At 41.2% G+C, this 17,798-nt stretch overlaps 1 protein-coding gene across 1 annotated transcript; it reads right to left on the bottom strand.

Annotated features, from left to right (window-relative positions):
* Nucleotides 1-264: 264 nt before the first annotated feature.
* Nucleotides 265-17,798, bottom strand: LOC116707888 (ceramide kinase-like). Its single transcript, XM_032545573.1, has 13 exons — nucleotides 17,438-17,798; nucleotides 16,025-16,165; nucleotides 13,891-14,013; nucleotides 13,683-13,808; nucleotides 13,534-13,600; nucleotides 12,402-12,547; nucleotides 10,775-10,849; nucleotides 9,231-9,383; nucleotides 9,045-9,150; nucleotides 6,117-6,196; nucleotides 4,994-5,199; nucleotides 4,677-4,897; nucleotides 265-4,581 (listed from the first exon to the last, which is right to left on the bottom strand). The coding sequence occupies exons 1-13, from the start codon at nucleotides 17,571-17,573 to the stop codon at nucleotides 4,494-4,496; spliced, it is 1,668 nt and encodes a 555-aa protein (XP_032401464.1). The 5' UTR covers nucleotides 17,574-17,798; the 3' UTR covers nucleotides 265-4,493.

Raw genomic sequence — 17,798 nt, 5'->3', positions numbered from 1 at the left:
TTTTTTTTTTTTGCCAAAAAGTGCCTTTTTTGTGCATAATTAATCTTTTGGCAAAAACGATTTGATTTTATTGTTTCACTTGGCAAGAAATGGCATAGGCTGTTATTTTAGGAAGGTGACAATATTCCTTTCATGACTGCAGGAGCTTTTGTCGAGCACAGCACATTATACTGATGAAACGTGTCACTCACTGGTATTGTAAAATAAAAATGTTGATTTTAGAGTTGTCATAATTACATGTACAAGAATTAGAGAACACCACAGGACGAGCTGAACAGAGTTTATTTCTGATGACAGCGACTACAGCAGAGAAGAACACAGTTGCTCCATCCAACTCATTTTCTCATTCAGAAAACTACACAATTGTAGGAAGAACAGAGGCTGCAGGCTCTGTTTAGAAATTCTAATCTCTTCAGTAATAAAGTAACTAATGATCAGTTTGAACTTAGCAAGAATCAGCAACAAAAGATGACTTTTCTGCACGCCTCTGTTGGAAAAACACACAGCAGACCATAATAAATATGACAGATGAATTCAATATCTGAAGTGGAATCTACATGATACTTTGTGTTCATCCAAAATATTGAAGGTTACCGATTTAATGTACAAATAGTTAAACTGAAATGTATTCATACCCCTGGCAGATTTGGGTTTAGTCATCTTTCATTTTGACCAATATATATTTTTCTCTCGAGTGCATGCGGCAACACTTACAGTGACCTGGCAAGTCTGAGAGAATCAGTGGAGGAAAGATTAGGGTGTTGGAAAGGAAACCTTCCAACGCCAAAGCTGCGGAGATTTGTATAAATCATCGAAACACCATGGAAAATATTCAAAAAGCTGTGTAGCAATTAGAAGGATTTGATTGCTGTAATATTTTTTTCCCCATTAATTATGGAACAAGATGTAAATCATTTCCAACATGCCACATTTGAAATAAATACTTAATTTAAAAAAAAAAAAAGGTTCATCCTCCAACATAGTTTATGATCATTTGAGAAGTGTCCAACATCTTGGTTAAATAAAAAGAACTTTAAATTTAAAAGTTCCAGGAATATGGATTGAATTTTGAAATTATTTGCAGTTACAACTCAGGTGAAATTGAAAAATATAACATATTTTGACCATCCCCCCCAAATTGGAATTATTTCCAGCAGCAAGAGTGAAAAACAGATCGATTCTAATTAAAACTGAGATCTGATTGGTTAGTGATCCTAATCAAAAAGACCTGCTACTGTTTGCTATTATATTTGCTGAGAGTCCAGCTCCACATATGCACAAAGGAAATAGAAATGCTGGCCAACAAACAGACAAACAGTCCAGCACTGCTCCACATCTGCCTTTGGTTTCAGAAAGACACGATGTCACGAGAAAACAATGTGCCAGCATTGTCTTACCATATCCATCACTGCAGCATACACAGCAAGAACACAGTGTTAGTCTTTTACACATTGTTTTGTTTTGGGAATGTCTACAAAATCTATCGATTGAGCCCCACAGCTTTCACAGGTCATGTATGTATGTAGGCCATGTGAAGCACTGCTACATAATCAACTGAAATAATTCATTAAGTAATGTTGTCTAATCTCTAGAGACACTGCAGACACTTTACTCACCTCTGAATGCTGGACACTTGAAACAGACACAGGCATGACCTTTTCTTATTGAAAAAAGACAAACTTAAAGATAATGAATAGTGTAATGTGAGGTTTCAGAAAAGACTGATGGGCCCAGCAGCAGCAGTGACTGCAGATGTGCTAAGCTACAACATGCTTCCAGCTTAATTTGTCTCAAAGTAAGGCTGCGTGTCACGTCACCTGAAAGCTCAGAATATCAAACTCTGGACAGACAGATGAGTCTGTCTAGTAAACTCTACTTGCATTGCATTTTATTATTCTAATAAAACAAAACAGAACCAAGGAAATCATGCTACGAAGGCTACAAATTAACATTTCATGCAAAACCAATGTTAAGTCTTTATTTAAAATTCTTCTTCTGCAATATTTTAGCATCCCAGCATTCAGTCTCGGTCAATTAGAATTCAGAACCAAATATCTGTTTGCAAAAGTGCAGCTAATGCTAATGGTGGTTGATGAGTTGAGAAAGTCTGCGATGGACTGGCAACCCGTCCAGGGTGTTCCCCACCTCTCGCCCCGGTCAACGGGTGAGAGACGGTCACCAGGACCTTCACCCATGACCCCAACAGGGATAAGCGTGTTGGAAGATGGATGGATGCATGGAGTTCAGAAAGTCGCATCTTTGCTCCAAATTAAATTCCTTTAGACAATGTCTAGTCTGCACAGCGTGTGCGCCTGGGGTTTACAACCACTTTTACCAACAGTGGGATTAAGAACAAAGGTTAAAGGACTGAAAACAGAAGGATTCCTAACAATTACTGTTATGAACAATTTCAAAGCCACCATTAAGCTCGAGACCATTTGGAAAATAAAAATATTTGAAGCAATGCTACAGAAACAGACCGCAAAACCTGCATTTTGCATATTCGGTTTAGAACATGTTGTCTACTTCTAGTCATGTGACTTAGGAAGAATGATTGGCTGATGCCTGAGACCCTTCAAACATCTAAAGGGTCATTTTAAATATGTTTAAAGACTTAACAACAGAGTACTATCATGTGCTTCATGATACACAGTTTTATTTTTAAAAAATCCTGTTTTGCTTTTTAAACATGGGTCGTAAATTGCTGATTATTCTGCTGCAAAAGTGCTGTGCTGGTAGTAAAGTACAGAGATCAGTGTTCTCTGGAATTAGCCGTTTCCTGACTTTTTATCAGAAACCGCAAAATCTGATGTTTATCAAGCAAGCGTACGCAGGCTCCACAACCATTTCCAGGTTGCAGCGTCAGTGAGCGATGTAAGAGAGCGTGTTTAAAACAAAGTGGCTTTCTAAGACATGTCTGCTGCTCCTTTAAGCTGCAAGAGAGTGAGAGCAGATAACAGGAAAACTGAGCTGGGTAGAGAAAGTTACTCTGTATCACCGTTTGGAGGTTGTAAGCTCTGTCTGTACGTAACAGGCTGGATATGGAAATGCTGGTAGTTTGGTTTTTTTTCTTCAAATTTTCAGAATTGGGGTGATTGGAAAGTTGAGAAAATACATTGTTTTAGTAATGCTAGCTATGTTAATGGATAACATATATGATAAAAAAAAAAAACAAGAATAAAACAGCAACAAGCGCACCACAGCAAGACATATCGAGAACTGACTTTTGATGTAAAAGCACAGGATCGTACAGTGAGAAACAGTGGTCCTTTCTGAATGGTCCTCAAGAAAAAAAAAACAAGGAAACAAGTCATCTGGTCAGTTATGATGTCTTCTGAATCCTGGTCATCAGTCTGTTATAAGTTATTTGTCAAATGGTCAAAAGGGGAAAAGTGTGTAGGTAAAAACAAATGAGAGATTCTACAGGGTTTTTCACCAGATGGCTCTAGGATATTACCAAGAACAGCCCCTTTCTAATTCCACCAGGACTCTGGCAGGTGAACCGCCTGTCCAGTAAAGACGTGGGCTTACATAAGCAATGGAATCCCACTCTGACATCAGTATGGACAAGTGATCCGTTAGAGACCACAGGTATACGAACACTACATCAATATTCTGGTGGGAAATCCCTTTATTCTTTGTTTTTTTTTTCCTTTCTTTTCTTCCAAGTAGACAACGTATAAACCAGCACATCATCGCTCCCTTTAAGGCTCTAGAAAAAAACTGCATATCCGTGAGCAGAGGGTGACTCTGAGGCTCAGCTAAAATGAGTATGACTGTATGCTTGTCTGTGAGGTTCAGACATTTTAAGTGAAGACAGAGAGAGATGCCAGGCTCTTCAGTGCATCGACCGGAAGACCAGCCTGACAGGACGGTTCTCTAGTCTCTGCTTTTTACAGCGTTTCCGATGCAGGAACAGCTGTTTTCATGACAGCAAATCGCCTGCTAGTTGGTGGAGCTACACATCACAAGGCAGGTGAGTCATTTATTGTACAGTACATTCTCCAAGTTGATTGGTGTTGTCTTGCCTTGTGCACAAAACAGCATTGGTCTGCGGTTCTGATATGATGAAGGCAGATGTTGGCCTGTTTGGTGTTGAACTTTAACCTCGTAATTGATTAAACTGACTGTGTCCACCAACATAACACAGATAGTCGATCATAGAGATTATTTTAAAGTTTTCTGTGATGAGAGCTCACTCTGTAACTTGCAGGTGACAACTGAGAGAACCAACAGAGGAGCTTGCTAGATGGTTTGTACATTTTCACAATTCCTTTGGACATTAGCGCTCAGAGCTTTTGTTTTATGTGCCTATGTTCATACATTGACCCGAGAAAATTTTTTTACATCTTGATGTTTTTCCATAATGCTTTGTTTGTTTCCCCCATCTAGCCTATTAAGTTCAGCTAATATCAGTAGAGAAACACTAAAGCCTCTCAGCAGCTGGAAACAGCTCCAGTTTCCGAAGACGTCTTGATGGGAATGAGAAAGGTTTATATTACACAGGGGTTGCCGAGGTCCGCAAACACTTGAGGCTCTTCAATCCCTCGTGCAAACAACTTGATTAACCGGCAGTGCACTCTGACGAAAAAAGAAAAAGAAAGCAAACACAGAAGGGAGCTTTTATATTTATGTATGCAGAGTTTTAAGACGTTCGGTTGGGAGAGCAGCTGTACCTGACATCGATGGCCGTGTGGGTCAGGATCTCACCGTCGCAGTTCCAGCTGCTGTTAGTGCGTGTGCATCCACAAGCCGGGTGGTCTCGGCAAATGTGGCCGAAGATCTGCCTTTTGCCGTTCTCAAGCAGGTCCAGTTCCAGGTCTGAGTCGCTCTGGCAGTAGCGCGGGGTGAAGCGGAAACGCACCACCCGGTGGACCTCTACAAAGGCCAGGTCGAACTGAAAGAGAACGAGAGTTGAAGGACAGCTCGGTGTAGATGATTCAGAAAGAAAGAGGGGGTGGGGGGGAATACTCTATTCATTGTTGACATGCACCTGGTCATCTTTGTTGATGTGTCGCAAGAGGTGTCTGAGGAAATTGAAGCGCGAACATTTTCTGACAAGGATGAGGTCAGTGGTACCGTCAGCCAAGTGAGCAGCAGGGGAGAGTCCTTTGGGGCTGCGAGGACAGGCACAGCTCATACTGGCAGCGTTTATAGCCAAGAACTTTCCTCGGATCGTCCTCCACTCTCCGTCATCCGCTGAAACACAAACCCCCACAGAGAAACGTGACATAATGTCCACCGAAACAATGTTGCCAGTGTTCACGGAATATTCTGTATGTTTGATGAAAATGAATCCAGTTAATGCAACTAGGTAAGGTAAGGTAAGGTAATTTTATTTATATACATCATTTTCAGCAACAAGACAATTCAAAGTGCTTTACATGAATTACAAAGGAAATACAAACAAAATAACAAATCAAAGGAAAGAGCAAAAGAAGATAAACCAGATACTCCTCTTCAGGGTTGGTAGATAAGTATAAGTAAGTATTTTCTGGTCTAATTCCTTTTCAGGGCTGGAAGAATGGGAGTCTAAAAAGTAGTTGCTATGGTAGTTTTTCTGGATTCTAAGTTTGTTCTAATCCCTGTTCTGGGTAAGTAAGTAAGTATCCTCTGGACTTCAGGGTTGCTAGATAAGTATAAGTAAGTATTCTCTGGACTTTCTAAGTATACTCTTAAATTTGTAAACGTAATGAGTACTCCACAGTTTCTAAGTAATAATAAAAACTAAATGTTCCTGTTCTGGAAGAATTTCTTTTGGATTCTAAGTTTGTCCTAATTCCTTTACTGGGTTGCAATAAACCCAGTAAATACATTGCAAATGTATTTGCAATACATTTGCTATGTATTGCAAATATTTTGCCCAGGTCCCTCTTGAAAATGAGATCTAGATCTCAACGGGGTTTACCTGATTAAATAAAGAATAATAAAAAAATAATAATGAACTACAAAATTATAATAAAGCAATCAGAAAAATGTTATTGTTGCACACTCATGGTTTTATACTGGACTTGGTAAGTACAGTAGATGATGCCTCTCAAAATGCGAGTTATCCTTTCAAACCTGACTGATTCAGGGTTGATTGTTGACTCCTAGTGGCCGTCTGCAGGACTTACCACATTCTGAGTCTTGATTCGTCTTATACTTCTCAGCTCTCTCTGACTGAATCTGCCCATTGTGCTGACAGATTGCACAACTGCAGAGTTAAAAGACACAAAAACTGGATTAATTCACTGCATTACACATTCAAATCCCTTGAGATTATGGAATGCGACCTCTTCACTGTTAATACAGAACTGTTTATCAGTTTCACTGCTGCTTGGTAATCATTTTTTAGCTTAAACCCAACAGTTAGAAATCTACTAGGGCCAACAGGCCACAGAAACTTTTTAAGCTTAAAGATGTTCTTATTCTTATTCAAAATGATCCTCTAGAACCATGACCTGATCAGGCAAACCTGTTAGTCTAATCTGAATTAAAGGTTGTGTACAGTTCACCTCTAAACAGGAACTAGTTTATGTATGTGGCCCAAAGTAAGATGCTATTTTTTTCAATTTAATTATTTCAAATTCAATTGTCTTTTTTAAACACAATATGTTCACGTCTGCTAAAAATAGAACCACGGGACAAGATCAAAGGTTTTGTTAATGGTCGCTCTTATCTCATAGGTAAAACTATCTATGCGTTCATGTGGCTTATTCGGGCCACATGACATCTATTTATTTATTAGAAAGTGACAAGTATATACATTTACAGTGTTCATAAAAATGTTTGTGTTTCAGAAATGTCCAGACTGAGACACTCCCACATTTGCCAGTTTAGTAACTAAAGCGCAAAGTACAATGTACTCACATGCTTTAGATTTGTTTCTATTTAACAGTGGGTATTGTAGTGACCTCTGACATTTGCAAAGGTCACACTGTCTTTAAACATGGCGGATAAGAATTGTATTCATACAATAAATTCCAGCTGCTGCTGAAATGGCAGCGGCTTCCAAAGAGGACAGTGAAATACCAGACAGTAATGATTCTGAGTAGAAACTTTGAGGTCTACTGTACTTCTGATTTCAGTGTCTTTTATAGTAGCTTCCTACAGAGTGAATTGTAATCGAGTATAGGTATTTATTGCCAAGAAAAATTGTTTGCCATCACATCACTTTGTTGTACGTATTGCAACAAATTTAACAATTTGGGGGGAAAAAACATTAATGTGATTTTTCTGCTCAGAAAAATATAATATCCATTTCATCCATTTCCTGTTCACCCTTTGTCCCTAATGGGGTCAGGAGGTGCCGGTGTCTATCTCCAGCTACGTTCCGGGCGAGAGGCGGGGTTCAGAGACATACAGGACAAACAACCATGCACACACACACTCACACCTAGGGAGAATTTAGAGAGACCAATTAACCTGACAGTCACGTTTTTGGACTGTGGGAGGAAGCCGGAGAACCCGGAGAGAACCCACCCATGCACAGGGAGAACATGCAAACTCCATGCAGAAAGAACCCGGCCCGGGGTCTTTCTGCCGAACCAAGGCAACAGTGCTACCACTGTGCAGCCCAAAAAATATAATAAATAATGTCAAATCATTTTGAGCTGTACCATAGAAACAGATTTAAATCCAAAATAATCAAGCTTCCATCTGTCACCCAAAGTCTCTGCTCCAAGATTGACCCAAGCACTGGAGACTATGGTCACAACGTTGTCAGACATGGGCAACAACAGCACGATCATTTTTTCAGTGTAATTGTCGCCCTGTGGTTAGCTCCCTGGCTCTGATGCTGTTACCCCAAGAGATGAAGCAGAAGAGATGATGCCCTCAACAACAGACTTAAAGAATATTCTGTAACATCTTGGTGCAATCCATGAGGAATCTATGCTTCCTCAAGTAGTAAAATCTACTCTGTCCCGTCTTTTCATATAGACGCTTCACTGTTGAATCTTCAGTACAGGTGAACACCGAGGTATTTTTATTCTTTCACCACCTCCACTTCTTCTCCCATGATGCATAAAGGGTTTAATCTAATCCTGTTTCTTCTGAAATCTACAATCATCCCCTCTGTTTTGTTCACATTTAAGATGAGATGATTGTTCCCACAGCATGACACAAAGCCAGCAGCTCTCTGTCCTCAGCCTCTTGTCCATCTCTGATACACCCGATAACTGCAGAGTCATCTGAGTATTTCTGTAGATGGCAGGAGTTCGAGTTGTGGAAGTCTGAAGTGAAAGTCGTGAAAACGAATGGTGAGAGCACAGTTCCCTGTGGTGCTCCTGTACTGCTAACCACCACACACAGTCCTTCATTCTCACAAACTGTAGTCTGTTTGGTCAGGTAGTCGTTGATCCAGGCTCAAGCAACATCACCCAAAAGGTGCCTCTATTCAAGTAAACACACCTACCTGTGAGTGAAATTACTCAGCTAAGGAAAATGAAAATACTTATTCACAAATCCTTACCTGTGTGTATATATATATTAAAAAAAAAACATCTTTCAGATTAATCATCATCAAAAGCTTACTAAAAACCACTTAATTTTTATTAGCTTGTCTGGTCCTAATATCAACAATCCAAATTTGACCACCGTTTGTTTCTCTCTATTGTGGCCCTCTGTGGTGATTTTAACTGTACCCTAGATTCTTACCATGACAGCGCAGCAGGCTGCGACTCTTCTTGTCTCAAAAGCAGACAGCTTACACAACAATTCATGTCTGAACACAGATGCCCAACGATGAGTAATGTCATTCCAGTAGTCATTATAGTCACCGTGGCTGGTTCTAGAGGTTACGTCCTTATTTCAAACTCACTTGTCTACAGAATTAACAGTTGTACACACAAAAGTATTTTTATACCTGAAATACCCTGTAGTACTTAATTTTTCATACCTGAAAATACTTTTTCAGGTATGAAAATACTTTTGTGAGTACTACAGGGCAGGACCAAGGGAGATACATCACTGAAAACAATATTAACCAAGCAGAACTGTTCTAAAACTACATTCATACCATAAACACAATTATAAGTATTTCTGTTTTATAATTCTCTCACCCATATCGACATTTGCCTGCATCCCGTGGAGTTCCAATGATGCCTCTGGCAGGCAGGTAGGACACCGTTCCCTCATAGTAATGGTGAGTCAGGAACATTTTCAAACCTGCATCATCCAGAGGTGCAAGTCAAAACGGGAGAAAGAACAAACACAGAACACCGTTTTGTGTTCAAACATGCTCCTACCTGATATGTCGTATCTGGCCGGGCCCATCCATCTTTTCCTCTCGCTGTCAGTTAGCATGTCGCCGTAGAAACCATATCCCAGCAGAGAGACGGAGTATCGCAGGAACATGTTGTGGTGGTGAACTGAACACACATCCATTGGCTGAGAGTCTCCTGAACACACACAGCAGGATTCAATTCAATTAAAGCTGTGATGCTACATACATATAAGGCAAACATACAGTACCTTACATTATTTACTGTAGGTTGAAAATTTTCACACGTGTCACATTAGAAACTGTTACGAGGTAGGCAGTCACAGAGAAGTGCAAAACAGTGAGGTGTCGTAATGATTTATTTGGATAAAATAACGAGTTGTTTGTTTCTTGCAGTTTAGTTTTTACGCCATAACAAAATGAAGTACAACTATTTGATTCAGGTGAAAAAAATCAACAGACAAAAAGTCAGTCCCCCAAGTCCAGATGTAATTTAAATTTAGATGTTTCCATTTCTGGTCTCAGAGGTTAAAGGAGATTAGAGAACAAGGAGCAACATAAAAACAAAAGAACAAACACAATAGACAGGTCAGAGAGAAAGTTCTGAAGAAGTTAAAGGAGACAGAAGTTTTAAAACAACATTCCAAGCTTTGAACATCTTTGAGCTCTGTTCAGTCCATCATCTGAAAATCAAAAGAAAATGGACCAACCATTTACCTACCAAGACACAGACCTTCAGCTAAACTGACAGACTTGACAAAGAGAGCATTAATCAGACAAGCAGCCAAGAGGCTCATGGTAACTCTGTACCCATCTACACCTCAAGAAGAAGAATGTGTTGTCAGGACAACGGTTTGATGTGCACTCAACAAATATGACCATTTATAATACATATTTTTTGACATATTTATTGAAACTGTCACCAACTTGGTTTTAAATATTCTGCTATTAGAGCAGAATAATCCAGTCCAGTTTCGAAAAGTATAGGTGTTGTAGCTTCAGAATAAAACTACAGGAGTAGAACTGAGTGTTCCACCATGTCTGTAGCTCTAAACAGCAGCTCAGAGGGGCAGACAAAATTATATTTTGAGTCTACACTGTTTTGTGTCAGATAGACTTTTATTTTAAGTTGAATTTGGCTCGTTTTTTGTTAATTATGTCGCCACAGTTACTCGAAATGCCAACAAAAGTAATAGCTCCCCTCACGGGATCGAGCCGCACGTGTGGATGTATACTGTGAGGGGGCACGCAGCGATACGAGCAGCATCAACGGTGGTAGGAAAGCGGCAGTTATTTTGAGGTGTAGAACAACAGGTGCCTGCCATAGCATTGCATGGGAGGCCGTGTCAGTCACTGCCTCCCATGCAATGCTACGGCAGGCCCCAATAAAAAAATACTTTGAACAGTAAAAACAGCTAACGGGAAAACAAGTCATCTGTCAATAGTCCAGATGAAATATAGCTTAGGTATCACTCAATTGGTTAAATAAGGATCTTTGATTTTAGTCGCAATCATGATGGAGCACAAGGGGGTTGGCTGGCTTGGTTAGAAGGAGACTTTGAGACTCACCCACAATGATGTGCAGTGCAGAGGTGACTGGGTCATTGGTTCCAATTGTCGCAAAGCAGATACAGTCTGTTGAACCTGAAACAGACAAAACAGTGATGAGACAGCAGCTACAAAACAACAGAGTAGAAAGCTCTACTGAGACTGAGGTGATGGTCACAAGCACTGTTCAGACAGTTAGTCAATGACTGAGTATAAATGGCACAAAAGTTGAACAATATGAAAGTGAGAGAAGAGCATGTGCAGTCATCCAACTGATGGGCTCTACACATTAGCACAAAAGAAGGAACCCTATGCAAGAAGAGTGACTATACCTGTTGTATGTCCATTATTGAGCAAGAGTTCCCATGTACCAATAGTGAAGAGACTGTGGAAACCTCAGCAGGTGAGTGAAGTACACATATTTCTACTTTAAAGGAAGTGCTGCAATTTAGATTTGTCTAAAAAGACATTTGTTAGGATAAAGAGCACGTTAATCCCATAAGTTTGAGAACATTGTCTTGGCCTGCAAGGAGTGAATGTAAGTTGAATGTGAAGTCAAATTGTCTCTAATGGTGCGTTCACACCAAACTCGTTTTGAGCATCGGGCGCATCTGGTTCATATTCAAAGTCCATGTGGAGGCATGTCGCAGGCTCATTGCGTTGCGTTTCGAGTGCCTACCGCGGCGTGATTTGAACCGTTTGGTGTGTTTCGAGCGTTTGACGCATCGAACGCATCCAACGTTCCACATAGACTGACGAAACGCGTGCTCAGAAAGTGGTGTGAACGCGCCAAAAGTGCACACGCGTCGAACTTGAAGCGTCAGATTCGCGTAACGCGTTTGGTGTGAACGCACCATAAAAGAAGTCCATCAGGCCAGTTCTACAGTCCATCCACTGGCTCCCTGTAGCTCAGAGAATAGACTTTAAAATACTTCTCTTGGTTTATAAATCACTGAATGGTTTAGCACCACAATACATTAAAGATCTGCTGTTTTATCAACCTTCTAGGCCTCTCAGATCTTCTGGTTCTGGCTCTTCTCTGCATCCCCACAACCAGAACCAAACATGGAGAAGTAGCACTCAGCTTCTATGCATCACATATCTGGAACCAACTTCCTGAAAACTGCAAAAGAGCCAAAACACTGAGTTCCTTTAAATCTAGACTAAAAACCCCTCTGCTTAGAGTTGCTTTTGCACCATAATAATGACGGCATTTGGAAAAATGTAATGTTGCAATTGTTGATTTTTTATGTTTTGTTTTTCTGGGCTCTAGTGTCCCTTATACTGTATGAAAGTAGGCTGACAGGAAAGGGGGAAGGAAAGGGGGAAGACATGTGGCAAATATCGTCGGGTCCGGGAGTCGAACCCGTGACGGCTGTGTCGAGGACTCAACACAGCCTCCAAACATGGGTCGCGCTGTCCCCTACGCCACCACGGCATGCCCAATTTTTTATGTTTTTATGATGTAAAGCACTTTGGACTGCCTTGTTGCTGAAACAAACGTATAACTATCAATCAAATAGTTATAAGGAGAAATCAGCGTCGATAACTAAGGCATCTCACTAAATGTGTGTTTCTCATCCCAATTGTATGAGATGTTCTAGATATTTCCAATGAAGCTCAGTTACAGAGTAAAGGAGAACTTTACCTGCAGGGATGATTCCAATGCGAAGTGAGCAGGGAGAAAGGTCTTCATCAGGACAGTTTGGATCTACACCATTGTCGATTTGTGTCCTCCACACCAGACCATGGATGATCTCACTGAACATGCCGTCTCCTCCCACACACACCACACTGAGATTTGGAAAAGGGGGATAGTGGAAAGTTGGAAAAAAATGAAACTGTTGTGTAAGGCTTGTTTGACTATTAATAACTATAAATGACAGCTTAGGGCAATTAATGCTTAAACTAGAAATTTAGATCAATATGACCAGGTCTGGGGACTGCCTGATCTTGAGGAAAATAACAACCAAACAGTTGAGTTGCAGATATCGACTATAAATACTTGCCTGACAAGACTTAGGTTTTAAAACGACAGATGAAGGCATAAGTCCAGAACTGGTGGTCTTTGAACAGCAAGGAGTCACACATGTATGAAATGAATACAAACAGCTTCTCTCTGATATACAAGAGTTTAATAACAAAAATAATTCAACCTTACAGTTAAATACTTTAATCAACAAACTCACCAAGTTTGTCATACTCGACTAAAATACTGATAAAATAAAAAGAGTGATAAAACCAGCAAACTACTAAAAGTAAAAACAGTAAAAATTTAATGATAGAAATAAAATGATGCACTGATTTCACAGTTTGGTGAAATCAGTGCAACTCTTAGTTGGGATGACCCAACCTTGAATGTAGAGGAGTTTCATCCTTATCTTCTGCGGTTCCTCCTTAAGTTCCAGCAGGGTGGAAACACAATGAGGCTCATATGAATCTGGCCACAGCTGGAAGAGTGTTGAGTTATATCACTCTCACATAGGGACAATGCAAGTTGTCTTTAGCAACGCACTGAATATCAGAATGTGTTTTAGGTCTATTATTTCTATACATGTGTGGAAAAAGCTGTTCATATCAACCTCTCCCACAAGTCACCATAAATATGTTGTGTAATAATAAGTCTGATTTGGCTATTAATAACTAAATAATAAAAAAAGGGTAACAATTAATCTAGCAATTTAGATCAAGTTGGGGCACCACTTGATCAGCAGGAAAATAATAATGGTGCTTTGTTGAATCAATAGCAGCCCCCTGCAGTTTCAGAACTGCCAACTCACCCGTCAACCTTGCTGAGCTCAGCGTCCGTCTTCAGATGATCCCTTGCATGATTGGCATAGTCAGTGACTATAGCAACATACAGAGAAACATACTCAAACAGAAGTTCAACATGAACTGATGTCACTTAGCTACAGGGTGCAGGACTTACCAATGACATGTGTAGAGATCCCAGCTTCAGCAAACAGTGGCGCCACCTTCTGCTCATAGATGCGTTTGCCCTGACGCTTCCCACCGTATGGGTTGATGTAGACCAGCAAATTTCTGGGTCTGGTGGCTGTAACAACCAACAATTCTTCGTGTCAACTGTTTTCTCTGTGTGTGTGTGGGTGTGTGTGTGTGTAGGTGCCAAGTCATACAGATGCTGGCCAGTTGCTCTCTGATCCTCCTGACCCAGTTCTGGCAGAGTACCTCGTCTCTACACGTGAAGGTAACTTCAGCACAGCGCCAGTGGTGCTGACGACACCTCTCCACGTACAACACTGAAATAGAGCAGAAGCCCCAAGTCAATTTTAGTTGCTGATTTTTGCTGACCAATTGCAAGTTTTTACAATGTTTATTATATAATAATAGAATTATATAACACCATATACGTAATTATCTCATATAACTATTATATTCAATAATATAATAATTACTGTTTTGTGTAAGTTGCACTACATATCAATCAATCAAGTTTATTTGTATAGCACATGTAGAGAGTGAAAAGGAATGGTGAGAGTACAGTTTCCTGTGTTGCTGACCTCCTGGTTAGACACACAGTCCTTCAGTCTCACAAACTGTGGTCTGTTTGTCAGGTAGTCATAAACCCAGGTGATTGTTGAGTCCTCCATCTGTGTCTTCTGGAGTTTCTGACAAAGCAGATAAGGCTGAATTGTGTTAAATGCACTGGAGAAATCAAAGAACATGACCCTCACAGTGCTGCCCGCTTTGTTCAAATGATTGTTGAAGCAGGTGGATGATGGCATCATCGACTCCATGGTAACAAGCAAACTGCAGGGGTCTTGATATGCACTTGTCTGCTCATTTAGGTGGGCCAACAGGAGTCTCTCCTGGACGTTTGTGATGTGGGATGTCAGGGCAACAAAGTTTACAGTCGATGATTGATGACTGATGATTTCCTTTGGAACCCGAATGAGGCAGCATGTCTTCCACAACACTGAACCTTCTCTTGAGTCAGGCAAAGATTGAAGAGGTGTTGCAGAATCCCACAGAGCTGCTCTGATAGGACGTCAGGACTCTGGGGCTGACACCATCTGGACCTAAAGCCTTGTTCCGGTTCAGTCTTTCCACTTGCCCCCTCACCTGACTTCTAGATACAGACATGCGGGAGAGGGAGGCAAAGGAAGCAGCAGCATCTCCCAATCTTGTTTAGGACGAGCTTGTGGAAGCAGAAAAGTCCATGTCTGAGGTAGAAGATAAAACAGCTGAGGTTTGACAGGACAGGTGTGAGTCGAAGGAGGGTGGGACGTCTGTTTGGCTGGGTTCAGGTGAGGAGGACGATGAGCTTCCTGAGCTAAATCTAATGTGTCCAGCTCATTTGCTTTGTCCAGACTTCCATCTATCTATATGCCAAGTGGTGGTAAAAACTTCAAAACCACAAGCCTCACGAAAAAAATCAATTCAAGTCGTGTCTCAAAACAAAACACATCGCCCACATCAAGCAAAAGGAAACACACTGAAAGCAAAATCTCCTCAAGCAGAGGAAATCCAACAAGATGCCAAGCTGACATCGTCAAAGGGTGTTTCCCACTCACCAGGTCCCGCTGAAACATTTAAACAAAAGACAAGAAAATAATGCCCAACAAATGACATATAGGTAAACGTAACCCAACATTCGTGTGCAAACACAAAGTAGGTACAAGTGACAAGCCCCAACTTTGTTACGAGCCGTAACACAAGACAGGGAGACATGGGCTTCAAAAATAAATAAGCACTTTATCAAGTAAAAAACAATAAATAGAAACCAAGCAAATGGGCAGGCAGCCCCATGAACTGTGCAGGGGCTGCTTCAAGGAGTTGAGCCCAGGTGTGCCGGCCAAGAGCTGACCAAGAGCCAACCTGAGAGGAGCAACAGCTGGGCCATGGAAGAGCCATGAATGAAAAGCAAAAAGTGGTCATGTTTGAGCATCACTGCTTTTATAACCAGAGTATGCTGGGTCCAAGTGGATTCTGGCTGTTGTACTTCTGGGGCCTCACAGAAAAAAATAACAAAATAACGGATGATCCCTCCATTGAAAGGGGAGGAGATGCTACAACGGCGTAAAAAGAAATAGAAGGGACAAAAAAAAAAAAAGGTTTTCTGAACTCCAAACTAGTTGCTTTACTGTAATGCTGGCTCACGCAATGACTTACCCTCAATAACTTTCCTGCAAAGATCTGCCTCATGATGGGCCAGTTTACCAGTGAAGGTCAGTTTACCAGTGAAGGTCAGATTACCTGTGAAGGTCAGATTACCTGTGAAGGTCAGATTACCTGTGAAGGTCAGATTACCTGTGAAGGCCTGCCTGCAATCCGATCCGTCTCCACCTTTGATCTTCTTCCAGCTGCTGTCATCTTTTCGATCGCTGCCGTTCATCCGTTGTTCCTCTCTGACTGAGATGATCTCTGACACCGGCACAAGGCGATTCACGCCTGCAACAACGCACAAACATACGAGGTTTCAAAATCAATAAGTGACAAAGGAAAGTTGAGCTAAATATCTTTTAGGTTTTACTGACATTTTTGTTACATGTGCTGTTAAATGTGAGGATGTTTAAAGGAGGCAAAGACACCTTTACAATTAGCTGCTGTCCATACTGAGCAGGAGTTGTAAAAATAACGGCCCAAAACCTTGTAAGGCGCAAACTAGGAAGTCACAGCCACAGATTGTCGCTAGGCAACCCCCCCATCATGTCTGTGTTTCCATCCGCCAATCAAAAGAGGCTTTCCTATGAAGATCCAGCCATTTGGGGATGAAATTCTCTCTCTTGCTCCATTGGCCAAAAGTAAATAACAGCCTCATGTAAATAGAGGGATTATTTGTTTGTAAATGCGCGTGCAACTTGACTGGAGAAGGAGCCGGGCCGGCCTTTAAACTCTCACTGGTTGCCATGGTTACCTTCAATCATCTTACTCTTTTAACACTGGCTAGCATGTTGTCAGCATACTACTGTGTATCACAGCGTGACAAAATAATGTATGCAGCCAAACTGACATAAGATGCGTAATAATGACCCACAACCATTAAATGCAGGCGAGTCGATAAATGACGGGAGGAAATTGCCCAAACGTCGGACACAGAAGTGCAAATATATATATATATATATAAATAAATATTTTTATTTTTGTGTTTCGCCCTAACACTACAGTATAAGTATTTTTCAATAATGTCTTTTTATAACATACTTAGGCATATTTTCAGATTTCCTGTCAAGTTTTTTTTTTAACATTTTTAATATAAAAACACGCCGTAGCACCCCATTGGGGTTAGCAAGTTTTCTGGGGAAAATCCCTGCCTGGGTTGTCCTTAATGTCATTAATGTATGTCATTTTGACGTTTAATGAACGTTGCGTGCAAACGTTTAGTGATGGCTGGCTGGACGTTTACTGGAAGTTCATGACAACGTTCAGGGGACGTTGGTTGGACGTTTCCAAATCTGTCATATTTGGGGGCAAAACAGCAGCTAAAACATTCACAACACTTGGAAACGCAGTAGGTTTCGTATATGCTGGTGTTGGAGTGTATCGTTCCCGTTTTCTGCCTCTGAGTCCGTCAGCACTTTATGACGGGCTGGATAACAGACCGCTGTGTTATGCAAGCGGATATGCGGCGTGTGTCTATCTATAGTTCCAAATAACTCTGTGCGTCCCAACATGTCAACAGAGATTAGCATACAGTCCAGAAAACATGCTACAAGCTCTTACTGGGTCTGAATGGGCGGTACACCGGACTGGAGGCCCGTCTTTTCCATGCCAGCAGTGACCGGCTCAGGCTGACATCGTACGCCACGTTCCTGACGCAGAGTTCGGAGAGCAGAAGCAGCCTGCCAGGCCTCTCCATGGGAGTCTAGCTCGGTCCTTCAGCCGGCTGAAGAAGCAGCAGCAGTCCCTTCCCGATCACCTTCTTCCGATCATTTTGTCCCTTGCGTCTTTTTTGAAATCTCGAAAATATGCAGCTTTTTTTCAGGAGCAGCTACATGGTTCCGAGAGGCGCATTCCTGCTTGAGATGTTGTTCTTTTTTCTTTCTACTGATAGATAGCGGTTTTCCACCGGATGTGGGAGGAG

Source organism: Xiphophorus hellerii, chromosome 2 (genome assembly GCF_003331165.1).
Source record: "Xiphophorus hellerii strain 12219 chromosome 2, Xiphophorus_hellerii-4.1, whole genome shotgun sequence".
In the NCBI taxonomy this organism is placed as follows: Eukaryota; Metazoa; Chordata; class Actinopteri; order Cyprinodontiformes; family Poeciliidae; genus Xiphophorus; species Xiphophorus hellerii.
The sequence above is the reverse complement of the archived record's forward strand: the minus strand, read 5'-3'. Positions and strand labels throughout refer to the sequence as shown.